Genomic DNA, 13,737 nt, shown 5'->3' on the forward strand with positions numbered 1-13,737 from the left:
GGTTAAAAAAAAAAAAAAAAAAAGCTCAGTAGCTCCAAGCGTTTACAGATCCTGCGCAGAGCACAGCTGGCTACAGGAGTTATCATGTGACTGCAACTCTTAATTGGCTGAGTTCTGCTCAGGAGTGTCAAAGCTTTTGGCATCCAAGTGTGACTTTATCTATGTGTTTAACATATATATATATTTTTTTAGTAGTAGTTTAAACATATTAACCCTTTAACTGCTGCACTATTTCAGTCCCCCGACCCCCTCTGGTGAGTTGTTTTGTAGTTCTAGGTGTGTGTGTGTGTGTGTGTGTGTGTGTTTGCAGCTTCCAATTACAATGCAGCTGACTCACAATGTAAGTTCCCCAGGCTTGGATTACAATTGTGCCTTCATTACCCCTTATGAGCCGTATGGCATGGCCTTACATTGGTCGTGGCCACGGCAACGTCATCAAAGAAAAAAACAATTTTTGAAGTTGACCAGGCAGCAGCAGTAACTAGTTTAAACGTTTTATTAAAATACTTCCTTATAGAATTAATGAGAAATAAAAACACCTCTTGAGTATGTGATTCAGACTTTATTATCTATATTGCAAAGGTTTTTTGTTTAACATCAATTTAATGCTTTTTCTATTAGGCATATGCAATAGCAGCATTTAAACATGTTAAAATATTTTTTTGCTGAAAATTAACTAAAATGAAACACTGCCCTACTGGTTTTGTATTCCATACTAACCTTTACTGGCTGATGAGAAAATCTCCCTCTGATTTATTAATAGAGAAGGACACGCCTCCTCTGCAAATATGGCAAGAAAATGCTGGCCTTTTCAGAGTGGAAACATAAGCTTAAAGGGCCATAATACCCAAATGTTTAAACACTTGAAAGTGATGCAGCATAGCTGTAAAAAGCTGACTAGAAAATATCTCCTGAACAACTCTATGTAAAAAAGAAAGATATTTCTCCAACATAGGTGTGTCCGGTCCACGGCGTCATCCTTACTTGTGGGATATTCTCTTCCCCAACAGGAAATGGCAAAGAGCCCAGCAAAGCTGGTCACATGATCCCTCCTAGGCTCCGCCTACCCCAGTCATTCTCTTTGCCGTTGTACAGGCAACATCTCCACGGAGATGGCTTAGAGTTTTTTAGTGTTTAACTGTAGTTTTTCATTATTCAACCGGGGGAGTGGGAACTCCATCCGGAACTCTTTGCCCAAGTCACTCACCTGTGGGGCATTCCAGACATGGATCTGATGGCCTCTCGTCAGAACTTCAAAGTTCCTTGCTACGGGGCCAGATCCAGGGATCCCAAGGCGGCTCTAGTGGATGCACTAGTAGCACCTTGGACCTTCAAACTAGCTTATGTGTTCCCGCCATTTCCTCTCATCCCCAGGCTGATAGCCAGGATCAAGCAGGAGAGGGCGTCGGTGATCTTGATAGCTCCTGCGTGGCCACGCAGGACTTGGTATGCAGATCTGGTGAATATGTCATCGGCTCCACCTTGGAAGCTACCTTTGAGACGAGACCTTCTTGTTCAGGGTCCGTTCGAACATCCGAATCTGGTTTCACTCCAGCTGACTGCTTGGAGATTGAACGCTTGATTTTATCGAAGCGAGGATTCTCAGATTCTGTTATCGATACTCTTGTTCAGGCCAGAAAGCCTGTGACTAGAAAAATATATCTGTTGGTGTGAATCTAAAGGATTCCCTTGGGACAAGGTTAAGATTCCTAGGATTCTATCCTTCCTTCATGAAGGATTGGAAAAAGGATTATCTGCAAGTTCCCTGAAGGGACAGATTTCTGCCTTGTCGGTATTACTTCACAAAAAGCTGGCAGCTGTGCCAGATGTTCAAGCCTTTGTTCAGGCTCTGGTTAGAATCAAGCCTGTTTACAAACCTTTGACTCCTCCTTGGAGTCTCAATTTAGTTCTTTCAGTTCTTCAGGGGGTTCCGTTTGAACCCTTACATTCCGTTGATATTAAGTTATTATCTTGGAAAGTTTTGTTTTTAGTTGCGATTTCTTCTGCTAGAAGAGTCTCAGAATTATCTGCTCTGCAGTGTTCTCCTCCTTATCTGGTGTTCCATGCAGATAAGGTGGTTTTACGTACTAAACCTGGTTTTCTTCCAAAAGTTGTTTCTAACAAAAACATTAACCAGGAGATTATCGTACCTTCTCTGTGTCCAAAACCAGTTTCAAAGAAGGAACGTTTGTTGCACAATTTGGATGTTGTTCGCGCTCTAAAATTCTATTTAGATGCTACAAAGGATTTTAGACAAACATCTTCCTTGTTTGTTGTTTATTCAGGTAAAAGGAGAGGTCAAAAGGCAACTTCTACCTCTCTCTCTTTTTGGATTAAAAGCATCATCAGATTGGCTTACGAGACTGCCGGACGGCAGCCTCCCGAAAGAATCACAGCTCATTCCACTAGGGCTGTGGCTTCCACATGGGCCTTCAAGAACGAGGCTTCTGTTGATCAGATATGTAGGGCAGCGACTTGGTCTTCACTGCACACTTTTACCAAATTTTACAAGTTTGATACTTTTGCTTCTTCTGAGGCTATTTTTGGGAGAAAGGTTTTGCAAGCCGTGGTGCCTTCCATTTAGGTGACCTGATTTGCTCCCTCCCTTCATCCGTGTCCTAAAGCTTTGGTATTGGTTCCCACAAGTAAGGATGACGCCGTGGACCGGACACACCTATGTTGGAGAAAACAGAATTTATGTTTACCTGATAAATTTCTTTCTCCAACGGTGTGTCCGGTCCACGGCCCGCCCTGGTTTTTTTAATCAGGTCTGATATTTTATTTTCTTTAACTACAGTCACCACGGTACCATATGGTTTCTCCTATGCAAATATTCCTCCTTAACGTCGGTCGAATGACTGGGGTAGGCGGAGCCTAGGAGGGATCATGTGACCAGCTTTGCTGGGCTCTTTGCCATTTCCTGTTGGGGAAGAGAATATCCCACAAGTAAGGATGACGCCGTGGACCGGACACACCGTTGGAGAAAGAAATTTATCAGGTAAACATAAATTCTGTTTTTACCTCAAAAGTTCCTCAATAGCCACCTCCCATTGTAAAGGATTTCTAAGCAGCATTTTAGTGTGTCTGTCCTGGGACAGCTGAAAGGATGAGCCTCGTGAACTCTCATATTATTTCACCAATCAGGTAAAGGAAGCTTACTATGAAATCTCATGATAGTTAAGTCAAATCTCATGAGATCACAGTAAGAGTTCATGACCTCAGCACTGCATCGGTTTCAAGTGATTTAGCATATGAGTATTATGTCCCTTTAAAAAAAATGCCTGTTTTAGATGAATAATTCTTTTTAAATAGCCCTATACACCATCACTGACATTACCACAAATAATTCTGCAACTTAGTAATTACCATCTTTATTCAATGTATACTTTTTTTGTGGTGATCTTTGAGCATAATTTAATATTATATGTTTTATGGTGCTGCATAGCTCATCTTAAAGGGACAGTCTACTCCAGAATTGTTATTGTTTAAAAAGTTAGATAATCTCTTTATTACCCATTCCCCAGTTTTGCATAACCCACACGAGTCACATTAATATACTTTTTACCTCTGTGATTACCTTGTATCTAAGCCTCTACAGATTTACCCCTTATTTCAGTTCTTTTGACAGACTTTCATTTTTGCTAATCAGTGCCCTCTCATAAATAACTCCACGGGAGTGACCACAATGTTATCAAACATGAACTAACACCCTCTATTGGTGAGACACTATAAAATGCACTCAGATAAGAGGCGGCCTTCAAGCACTTCAAAATTAGCATATGAGCCTACCGAGGTTTAGCTTTCAACAAAGAGATCAAAGCAAATTGGATGATTAAAGTAAATTGGAGAGTGGTTTAAAATTGCATGCCCTATCTAAATCATGAAAGTTTAATTTTGACTAGACTGTCCCTTTAAGCAGTGAGAGGTAAATATATTTTCCACCTTGGGAAGCTGATACTTTGTCAATAACTTATTCTGTGTTGTGTATACATATAATGAAGCAGCTTTATATGTAGATTGCATAATAAAATCTAGATTGAATGTCTGGAAATCACATAACTATTGTGTCTTGGGATCAGTGTTTTTACTGGAATGTAAAGATCAGTGTAAGGACTAAAATAACTCTTAACAGAGCAGTGAGTATTTCAAGCTAAGTGTTTAAAACATTTAAGGATAATGCTATTATTGAAGTCCATTTTATGTTTGTATATCAGTATGGGCTATTATATTAATAATGCAAGGTGGAAAACCAGAAAGGGAAGACACAGGAGTAAGGGGACTATAATGGAGGATATATATATATATAAGTCTACACACCCCTGTTATAATGTCAGGTTTCTGTGATGTAAAAAATTAGACAAAGATAAATAATTTCAGAACTTTTTTCACCTTTAATGTGACCTATAAACTGTACAACTCAATTGAATAACAAACTGAAATCTTTAATGTGGTTGCACAATAACTGGAGATGTAGCTGTGTTCAGAATTAAGCAATCACATTCAAAACCATGTTAAAGGGACAGTCAACCATAGAATTGTTATTGTTTTAAAAGATAGATAATCCCTTTATTACCCATTCCCCAGTTTTGCATAACAAACACAGTTATATTAATATACTTTTTACCTTTGTGATTACCTTGTATCTAGGAACCTTCTTCCAGCCCCCTGATCACATGACTGTGACTGTTTATTATCTATTGTCTTACATTTAGCATTGTTTTGTGCTAAATCTTAAATAACTTTCTGTGCCTGAACACAGTGTTATCTATATGGCCCACGTGTACTTTCTGTCTCTTTGTGTTGAAAAGAGATTTAAAAAGCCTGTGATAAGAGGCAGCCCTCAAAGGCTTAGAAATTAGCATATGAGCCTACCTATGTTTAGTTTAAACTAAGAATACCAAGAGAAAAAAGCAAATTTGATGATAAAAGTAAATTGGAAAGTCGATTAAAATTAAAAGTCCTATCTGAATAATGAAAGTTTAATTTATACTTGACTGTCCCTTTAAATAAGAGTCATCACACACTTGCCATAATTTAAAGTGCCTCTGATTAACCCTGAATAAAGTTAAGCTGCTCTAGTAGGTCTTTCCTGACATTTTCTTAGTCGCGTCCTACACAAAAGCCATGGCCTGCAGAGAGCTTCCAAAGCATCAGAGGGATCTCATTGTTAAAAGGTATCAGTCAGGAGAAGGGTACAAAAGAATTTCCAAGGCATTAGATATACCATGGAACACAGTGAAGACAGTCATCATCAAGTGGAGAACATATGGCACAACAGTGATATTACCAAGAACTGGACATCCCTCCAAAATTGATGAAAAGACGAGAAGAAAACTGGTCTGGGAGGCTACCAAGAGGCCTACAGCAACATTAAAGGAGCTGCAGGAATATCTGGCAAGTACTGGCTGTGTGGTACCTGTGACAACAATCTCCTGTATTCTTCATATGTTTGGGCTTTGGGGTAGACGGCAAGACGGAAGCCTTTTCTTACGAAGAAAAACACCCAAGCCCAGCTAAATTTAGCAAAAACACATCTGAAGTCTCCCAAAAGCATGTGAGAAAAGGTGTTATGGTCTGATGAAACCAAGGCTGAACTTTTTGGCAATAATTCCAAAAGATGTGTTTGGTGCAAAAACAACACTGCATATCACCAAAAGAACACCATACCCACAGTGAAACATGGTGATGGAATTATGAACAGTTCCAAATACCAGTCAATATTCGCAAAAAACCTTCAGGCTTCTGCTAGAAAGCTGAACATGAAGAGGAACTTCATCTTTCAGCATGACAACGACCCAAAGCATACATCCAAATCAACAAAGGAATGGCTTCACAAGAAGAAGATTAAAGTTTTGGAATGGCCCAGCCAGAGCCCAAACCTGAATTCAATCGAAAATCTGTGGGGTGATCTGTAGAGGGCTGTGCACAGGAGATGCCCTCGCAATCTGACAGATTTGTAGTGTTTTTGCAAAGAAGAGTGGGCAAATCTTGCCAAGTCAAGGTGTGCCATGCTGATAGACTCATACCCAAAAAGACTGAGTGCTGTAATAAAATAAAAAGTTGCTTCAACAAAGTATTAGTTTAAGGGTGTGCACACTTATGCAACCATATTATTTTATTTTTTATTTTTTACTTCCCTTCACCTAAAAGATTTCAGTTTGTTTTTCAATTGAGTTGCATAGTTTATAGGTCACATTAAAGGTGGAAAAAGTTCTGAAATGATTTATCTTTGTCTCATTTTTTTACATCACAAAAACCTGCCATTTTACAGGGGTGTGTAGACTTTTTATATCCACTGTGTGTGTGTGTGTGTATATATATATATATATATATATATATATTATATATATTAGGGCTGGTGATATGGGCAAAAATGATAATCGCGATTTTGGACCCAAAAAAACGTTACATTGCATATGCGATTAATTGTGCCGCTCATATATATATATATATATATATATATATATATATATATATATATATTAGTAATAAAGTTGGGACAGTGAGTGCTGGTCTCTCACTCTCTCACGCTCTTACTCTCTCTCACGCACTTACTCTCTCTCACGCTCTTACTCTCTCTCACGCTCTTACTCTCTCTCACGCTCTTACTCTATCTTACGCTCTTACTCTCTCTTACGCTCTTACTCTCTCTCACGCTCTTACTCTCTCTCACGCTCTTACTCTCTCTCACGCTCTTACTCTCTCTCTCATGCTCGTACTCTCTCACGCTCGTACTCTCTCTCTCTCACGCTCTTACTCTCTCTCACGCACTTACTCTCTCTCACGCTCTTACTCTCTCTCACGCTCTTACTCTCTCTCACGCTCTTACTCTATCTTACGCTCTTACTCTCTCTTACGCTCTTACTCTCTCTCACGCTCTTACTCTCTCTCACGCTCTTACTCTCTCTCACGCTCTTACTCTCTCTCACGCTCTTACTCTCTCTCTCATGCTCGTACTCTCTCACGCTCGTACTCTCTCTCTCTCACGCTCTTACTCTCTCTCTCTCACGCTCTTACTCTCTCTCTCTCTCTCTCTCACGCTCTTACTCTCTCTCTCTCTCACACACTCTCACTCTCTTACACTCTTTTTTACACTCTCTCTGTCACATTCTCACACTCTCTCATACTCTCACTCTCTCTCTCTCACACTCTCTCTCTCACTTTCACACTCTCACTCTCGCACACTCTCACACTCACTCACACTCTCTCGCACTCTTTTACACTCTCTCTCACACTGCCACACCCTCTCACTCTCTCTCTTGTATTTTCTACTTGCTCTTGAGATTTTCAAATCGTATTTATCAAGCCCTGCCTTATATTTAAGCATAAGCACACACTTTAGTTACTCTTAACACCAATAAACTACCATGTTTAAAATTATGTGCAGCTCATGCGTATGACATGAACTTCATTATAATTGTACTGTTAATTGTACTGTTAATTTGTGCCTTAAGAACTTATTTTGTTCATGGAACTAAGTGTTCCACAATTTTAAGCACAACTTTTAGCACCAATAATTGATTACATTGTATTGTGAATTTAGCCCTTAAGGTGTTCACTTAGTTCCATGAACAAATTTGGTTAAGTATTTATCTCTGCATTAGACGCTTCTATTTTGGCTGTGTTAAACTGTATTTTTGTGTTGTCCTAAATAATATCTACGAGTTTAAGTTCTTAAGGCACAAATTAACAGTACAATTATTGTTCTTAAATAGCAACCCACAGCACCAATGGGTTATTTTGTCTATGTACTTATGCCCGTTTTGCAGATCTTGTTTTGTCGAGTTTCATTATAATGAAGTTTTAATTTATGAGTAAACATAGACAATATATGACTTCAATAAATATAAACAAATACATACATGGAAACTATTTAGCAAATTAATAAGGATGGTTGTGAAAAACACAGAGTAAAATTATATATAATGAGAACAGACGATTCTTACAAGTACTAGCAAAGTGTAAACGATCACGAATAACTACAGCCAATAGTAAATAAAATTTGGTATAAATTTGATATATATGATATTTTCATTATCAATCAGATGAAAGGGCTGTAAAAGGTTGGGAAAGATATTACTTTCTGCAATATGCAAGCTATAATAAATAGTATCTGGTACTATAGTCTTAGGGCAAATTCATATATATATATATATATATATATATATATATATATATATATAAAGTAAAGCAAGCCTGGTATGCACTAATCCAGACATTTAAGGTACAACCTAATATATATAATCACAAGAAGATATAATGCATTAAAAGGCTTAAAATAATACCCCATAGTTGTCCTGATAGGAAGGAGTTAATTGACATATAGCACACTCGATTATTAGGTGAAGAGACAAGGGAATAGAGACATTTCAAAGCCAATCAAAGCCAATCAATAAGAAGAGTTTAAATTTTAATTAACCTATCAATGAATAGTAGGTCTTTTAAAGGCTGTGTTTGCATCTAGTTTCATTAAGCTACGACTAATGCCAAAACGCGTTAGCACAATGGGCATTGCATATGCTACTTATTGAAAATGTTGGTTAACATTCGTAACGTTTTAAACCAAGCTGTATTTTCTCAAATAAAAGTTATGTTTTATTTTTAAAAACGGACTATCTGGTGCTCCTGATTTTGTGCTACATTTGATACATTTGAATTTGGGGATAAGTTAGCACAGACGCTACAGTCCATATCAGACATTGGGAAGCTGCTGGAGAAATTGCTACACTGTGAGTGTTTTGGGAGAGAGACGCTCATTGGATCAGATGATGTCATCAGAGTTTGCCACAGGTTGAAAGAGGGAGACGAGCGGTTTACAGACGAAGGTATTATCCATAGCACAAGAGTGCACAGGGATCCCTGGACAGCAGAAGCTGATACGCTGAAGAAACTTCTTAGGACCCACCAGAGCAACCTGGACACTGAAAGAGATAAGTCTCTCTACCTACCGACAGGGTGGATGTGATTTAAATCAAACTGATTTAATTCACGATTTAAATCACTAGTCAGTAAGGCTTGATTTAAATCATAGTTTTCTACATAAAGACTAATTCTTGCTGTTATAACTTTAATATGCAAGTAGATGAAGATTTTTAGAATAACAACTTTTCATGTAATTTTTTTTTATCCCCAGTTTAATAGGTTAATCAATAATATTCATATTTGGACAACTTTTTCGTTGTACTTAGGAAGGAGAAAAATAATCATTACCTTAATAATAACAATTTAAATAGATTTATTCAACTGAAACAATAACATTACAGCATATGTTATTTGCTTAAACAAACATCCATGTTTGTTAACTAATTTGGCTAAACAAAATATATATATTTTAAGAAACTTAGACTGTCGGCCCAGCCTACACATGAAAAACTTAAATACTGTCCTCTGTAGCTCACTCGTCATCTTCAGCTTCTTCTTTGTTCATAATCTGGAAAAGAAAAACAAGCTTTCCTGCTTTATTGGGTCCCAAACGTTTTCTCAATTTAGAATGAATGACTCCAAAGGAAGAGAATATTTTTTCAATGCCTGCAGAAGAAGCTACTGCTGTTAAAAGTGAAATCATTACTTGAACAGTCTCTAAATCCAAGTGCTTAAGTGACTTCCACCAGTTCACTGGTGTGACTTTCTTTAAAATATCTTCAGCAAACATATTTCTTGAATGGTTCCCCCTTAGCTTTGAAGTTTATTATAGTTGGCATTACAGATGGATGATTGCTGGATACCCATGTCCAGGGCCTATGATTACCCAAAAACTGAACTCGCCCATCGGGCGAGTAACTGCCAAAAATTACCAGCCCGCAGGAAAATTTACTCGCCCGTGCGCATTCTGCATATGTGTACATTATACATTAAAAAGGACAAAAGACACCTTGTTGTTATAATCTCACAAACCTGTATTCTTTATTTTTGTATACATTCCTGACATTGGTCCAATTATACAGTCATTGAACTATGGAATAGTGCGAAATTAGACTTTTAGTGAACTAGTATTGATATATTTTAAGCAAATTTGAAAATAAAATTAGTAACTGAGCCTCAGCCATTGTATTGAAGTCAATACAGAAAGTAACTGATCTATGCTGCACATGAAACATTGTTGAAACTGTTAACAGATGTCAATCTGAGTCAGAGTGCTCTGGGAAGTTCAACTCACAATCATAAACCTCATTAAGTCTTGACACCTCAAACTCTTCTGCTTGCTCCTCATCATTTTCAAGATGATCAAAAGGGATTGGAACCTCTGCAACCTCAGCAATTACTAAATTTGATGTTTCATTTGTAGACCTTTTGTATGTGACATTTCTCTTTCTTGGTCCTGCTGTTGCCCAATGCCTTACTGCATCACTTGGATCAAATTGATCTACTGGTGCAGAATGAAGGTTTACAATCATTAAATCTGACAATGTTGAAGTTATGAGGGAGGAGCGCCAGTCACTTTTGATCATCTTCATTTTGGAAAAGCCTCTTTCACATTCTGATGTGCTGACTGGCAAGGTTAGGATCAAGTCCATCAAACTCAGAAGATGGCCACATTTATCTCCGAATTCTCTGTTGAGTTCAGGCCAGGTGACCGTTTTCAGCTTCTTCTCCCAGTCATTCTTGTTATACAAACTAGTCTTAAGAACTGTCCATTCATTCACTATTTCCCTACAACTAACACCCTGTGCCTCTAGTACTGGTTGAAACTGACTGGTCAGAGTTACAATGTCTTCATTGCCAAAGTCTGGAAGAAAGAAAACAAGAAATTCCTTGCAAACATGTTTGATGCATATTTTTTTTGCTCTACTAAAATAAACTATACTAATTAGGACATATTAAACAAAATAAATGTATATTTCATATTAAACAAAACATATGTAAATTGTAATTCATATATTTTTGTTTAATATGTCCTAATAATATTTTACATGATTAGAGAACATCTCTAATTACATTTTAAATGTAGAAATACCTTCTGAGTTTTCTTTGTCAGGCCATGTTTTGAAGGATGTCACCGATGTTGCCTGAAGAACTCCTTCTTCAATGTCTTCAAAGCAATCTTCAAAGCTGGACTGTATTGCTTCCAGAAACTTCTTTTTTGAACTCTTGAAGGCATCATTCTTTCCTTTCAACTCAACTCCTTCAAACCTTGCTGTGCCTTCTTCATCATACTGAATAGAATGAAGAAGTGACCCAGGTACAGGCCTGGAACATATATGAACATAAGAACAAAACCTCTTATAGAACAAAACAACAACAAAACAAAAAAGTACATACCTCTCTTTCAGAGCGATCAGTATTTTTTTTGTCACTTCCAAACTGTTGTGGACATCTGCAACACTTGCATTTCGGTTCTGAAGAGTGTTGGACAAGTTGCATAGCTGTAAAAGCACATCATACATGAAACAAGCATACTGGACCATTGACAGACTTGTAGCAGCTCTGTAAAAGCATCTAGCCTTTGCTTGCTGTTCTCCTCTCACACCTTTTGCATCAGGAGATTGGACCTAGAAATAAAGTAGTATACAATACATAATTCCCCATTGCTCATTTTTTATTCTTTCTTTCTCTCTCTCTCTCTCTCTCTCTCTCTCTCTCTCTCTCTCTCTCTCTGGGATTTGGTTTCTCAATTTTGAGAGACAGAGAGAGGGAGGGAGAGCTAGAGAAAGGCAGAGAGAGTGAATGACAGCAGCACAGGAGAGATAAAAGGAATAAGAGGTAGGGGGAAAGGGACAGATAGTGAGGAACAGGAGTGGGGAGGGTGAAATGGAGGGAGAGAAAAGGGGGCTTGAGAGACATGGGGAGAAAGCAAGGGAAGGCTGGAGAGATAGAGATAGCAGAGGGAAGGGGCAGAGGTCTACATACCTGATCAAGATGTTGTATAATTGCTTTGTAACCTTTGAGGAAATGGTCAAGTGCACGCCAGAAGTGGCCTACCCATCGTGTCCCATCTGCTCGTGTAGGCAATAGTGGCCTCATTTTCAAAGAAGCATAGCTGTTCTTAAGATTTGCACGGTTGAGTGCTGACTTGTGATAAAATAAATATAACCCTAGAAGTAGATCCTTTAACTTCTGATGACTCTCATTATTGGCTGCTGTGTCTCTGACACTGAGCTCCAAGCGGTGACTCATGCAGTGAATTGCAACAACATGCTTTCTCTGTCCTTTTAGCTTCTGCACAACTCCTCCATTTTTTCCCAGCATCACTGCTGCTCCATCAGTGCCTATTGCAACTAGTTTCTCCTTCCACGACTGGTCAAGGTGTTGTGTAACTGCTGCATTTACTGCCTGAGAAATGGTTTCAGCATCAGCCTTTTCAACTGACTGCAAAGCCACAAATCTTGTGTGTACCTTGCCTTCTATTGCAAATCTAGCATAAATAATTTCTTCCTCCACCACTGCACTATCAAATGAACCATCACACAAGACTGCAACAAACTTGGCAGCTGCATATTTTCTTTTTGTATGTTTTCTTTCTTCCTGTGCAATAAAGTGTACAAATGACCGTGCTGATATGGCATTAAGATAGGTATCTCCCACATCCAGACCCTTCATTTTGTCAAGTCTGTAGAAACAAAATAGTCAAGAGATAAAAATTAGCATTTGGGATATAAAAAAGTAATATAAACCAAGCACACAGTTATAGGGAAAAGTCAAACAAATAAAAACATACACTTTACTTACTTGCACAAATCTGGAAAGTCAGAGAAAGGCCTCGATTTAATGGCAAGGAGATGAGCGTTGCGAAACAGTAGTTTTAGTTTCTCTGTCTGTGCCTTTGTCATGGTAGCGATTGCCTGTCCAGCAGGTGTTTCAGTCTGCTTTAATTTTCGGTTTGACTCACACTGGACACTCCACAGATGACCTGATGAAAGCTCATGTGATCGAATACCTTCAAGTTTCATTGTGCTGGTACCTTCCACAAATGCATTCCGTTTGTTTGAAAATGCCTGGCATACACTACATAGCATAATCTGTTTTGAGCTGTTGTACACAAGCCACTCTCTCTTTTCCCCCTTATCATTAATCATCCAGCTGTCTTTGAATTGTCTCTCTCTCTTTTCATATTGTCTGGCCCTTTCTCTCTTTTCTGCATCATCTACCTTCTTCTTCTTTGATGGTTCACTGACATTATTAAGATAGCGCCACATCATATAGCCATCACTTTGAAATGGAACAGGATTTATCAGTACCTGAGCTGCAGTGTCTGCTACCGGTATTCTGCTCCCAAAAAAATAGTGCGTATGCTGTGACATTGCTAAGGTAACTTCCAGAAGCATGGTCGGTATGTCAGTAAAATATACAGTAATGCAAACCTGAGCAGCACTTTCTTTCATTATTTCCGCTGCTATTGTAGTCCATACAAAATCGTGCATCAGCTGCAACATCGCTAACAAGGTGCCCCACAAAACATAAAGTGTCTGCCGTTAACGAGGAGCTTTGCTGTGACATCAATGTATCATCCGGAACACAAGCTTGTATCAATACTCCCAAATAAAAGTGCGTATGCTCCCTAAAAACACTGTACGCCCTGATGTGACATCACTAACAACGGACAAGCAAGCTAGATGGAAATAAATGCGCTGCGCAAGATAGATGGAATTAATGCGCTGCGCTAGTATTGCTAGTAGTAGTGTTAAGGCGCTGCAAAAATAGTGCGGGAAATAGTGCGGCTGCAGTATGAATAAAAAAGAACACATTTTGCCCCCCAAAAAATAGTGCAAAGCTGCCAATGGTGAGATCGCCAGCCGGGCT

General features: G+C 38.6%; 2 protein-coding genes across 5 annotated transcripts in view; one reads left to right on the forward strand and one right to left on the reverse strand.

Annotated features, from left to right (window-relative positions):
* FAM110B (family with sequence similarity 110 member B) overlaps positions 1 to 13,737 on the forward strand; it is a 433,945-nt gene that overhangs the window by 242,876 nt on the left and 177,332 nt on the right. The gene's annotated exons all lie outside the window — the stretch shown is intronic.
* On the reverse strand, positions 9,879 to 12,887 carry LOC128661656 (zinc finger protein 862-like). Its single transcript, XM_053715887.1, has 6 exons — positions 12,667 to 12,887; positions 12,488 to 12,547; positions 11,848 to 12,385; positions 11,260 to 11,489; positions 10,955 to 11,187; positions 9,879 to 10,726 (listed from the first exon to the last, which is right to left on the reverse strand). Exons 1-6 carry the CDS (start codon positions 12,885 to 12,887, stop codon positions 10,119 to 10,121), a joined length of 1,890 nt encoding a protein of 629 aa, XP_053571862.1. The 3' UTR covers positions 9,879 to 10,118.

This window comes from Bombina bombina, chromosome 5 (assembly GCF_027579735.1).
Source record: "Bombina bombina isolate aBomBom1 chromosome 5, aBomBom1.pri, whole genome shotgun sequence".
NCBI classification, from domain to species: Eukaryota; Metazoa; Chordata; class Amphibia; order Anura; family Bombinatoridae; genus Bombina; species Bombina bombina.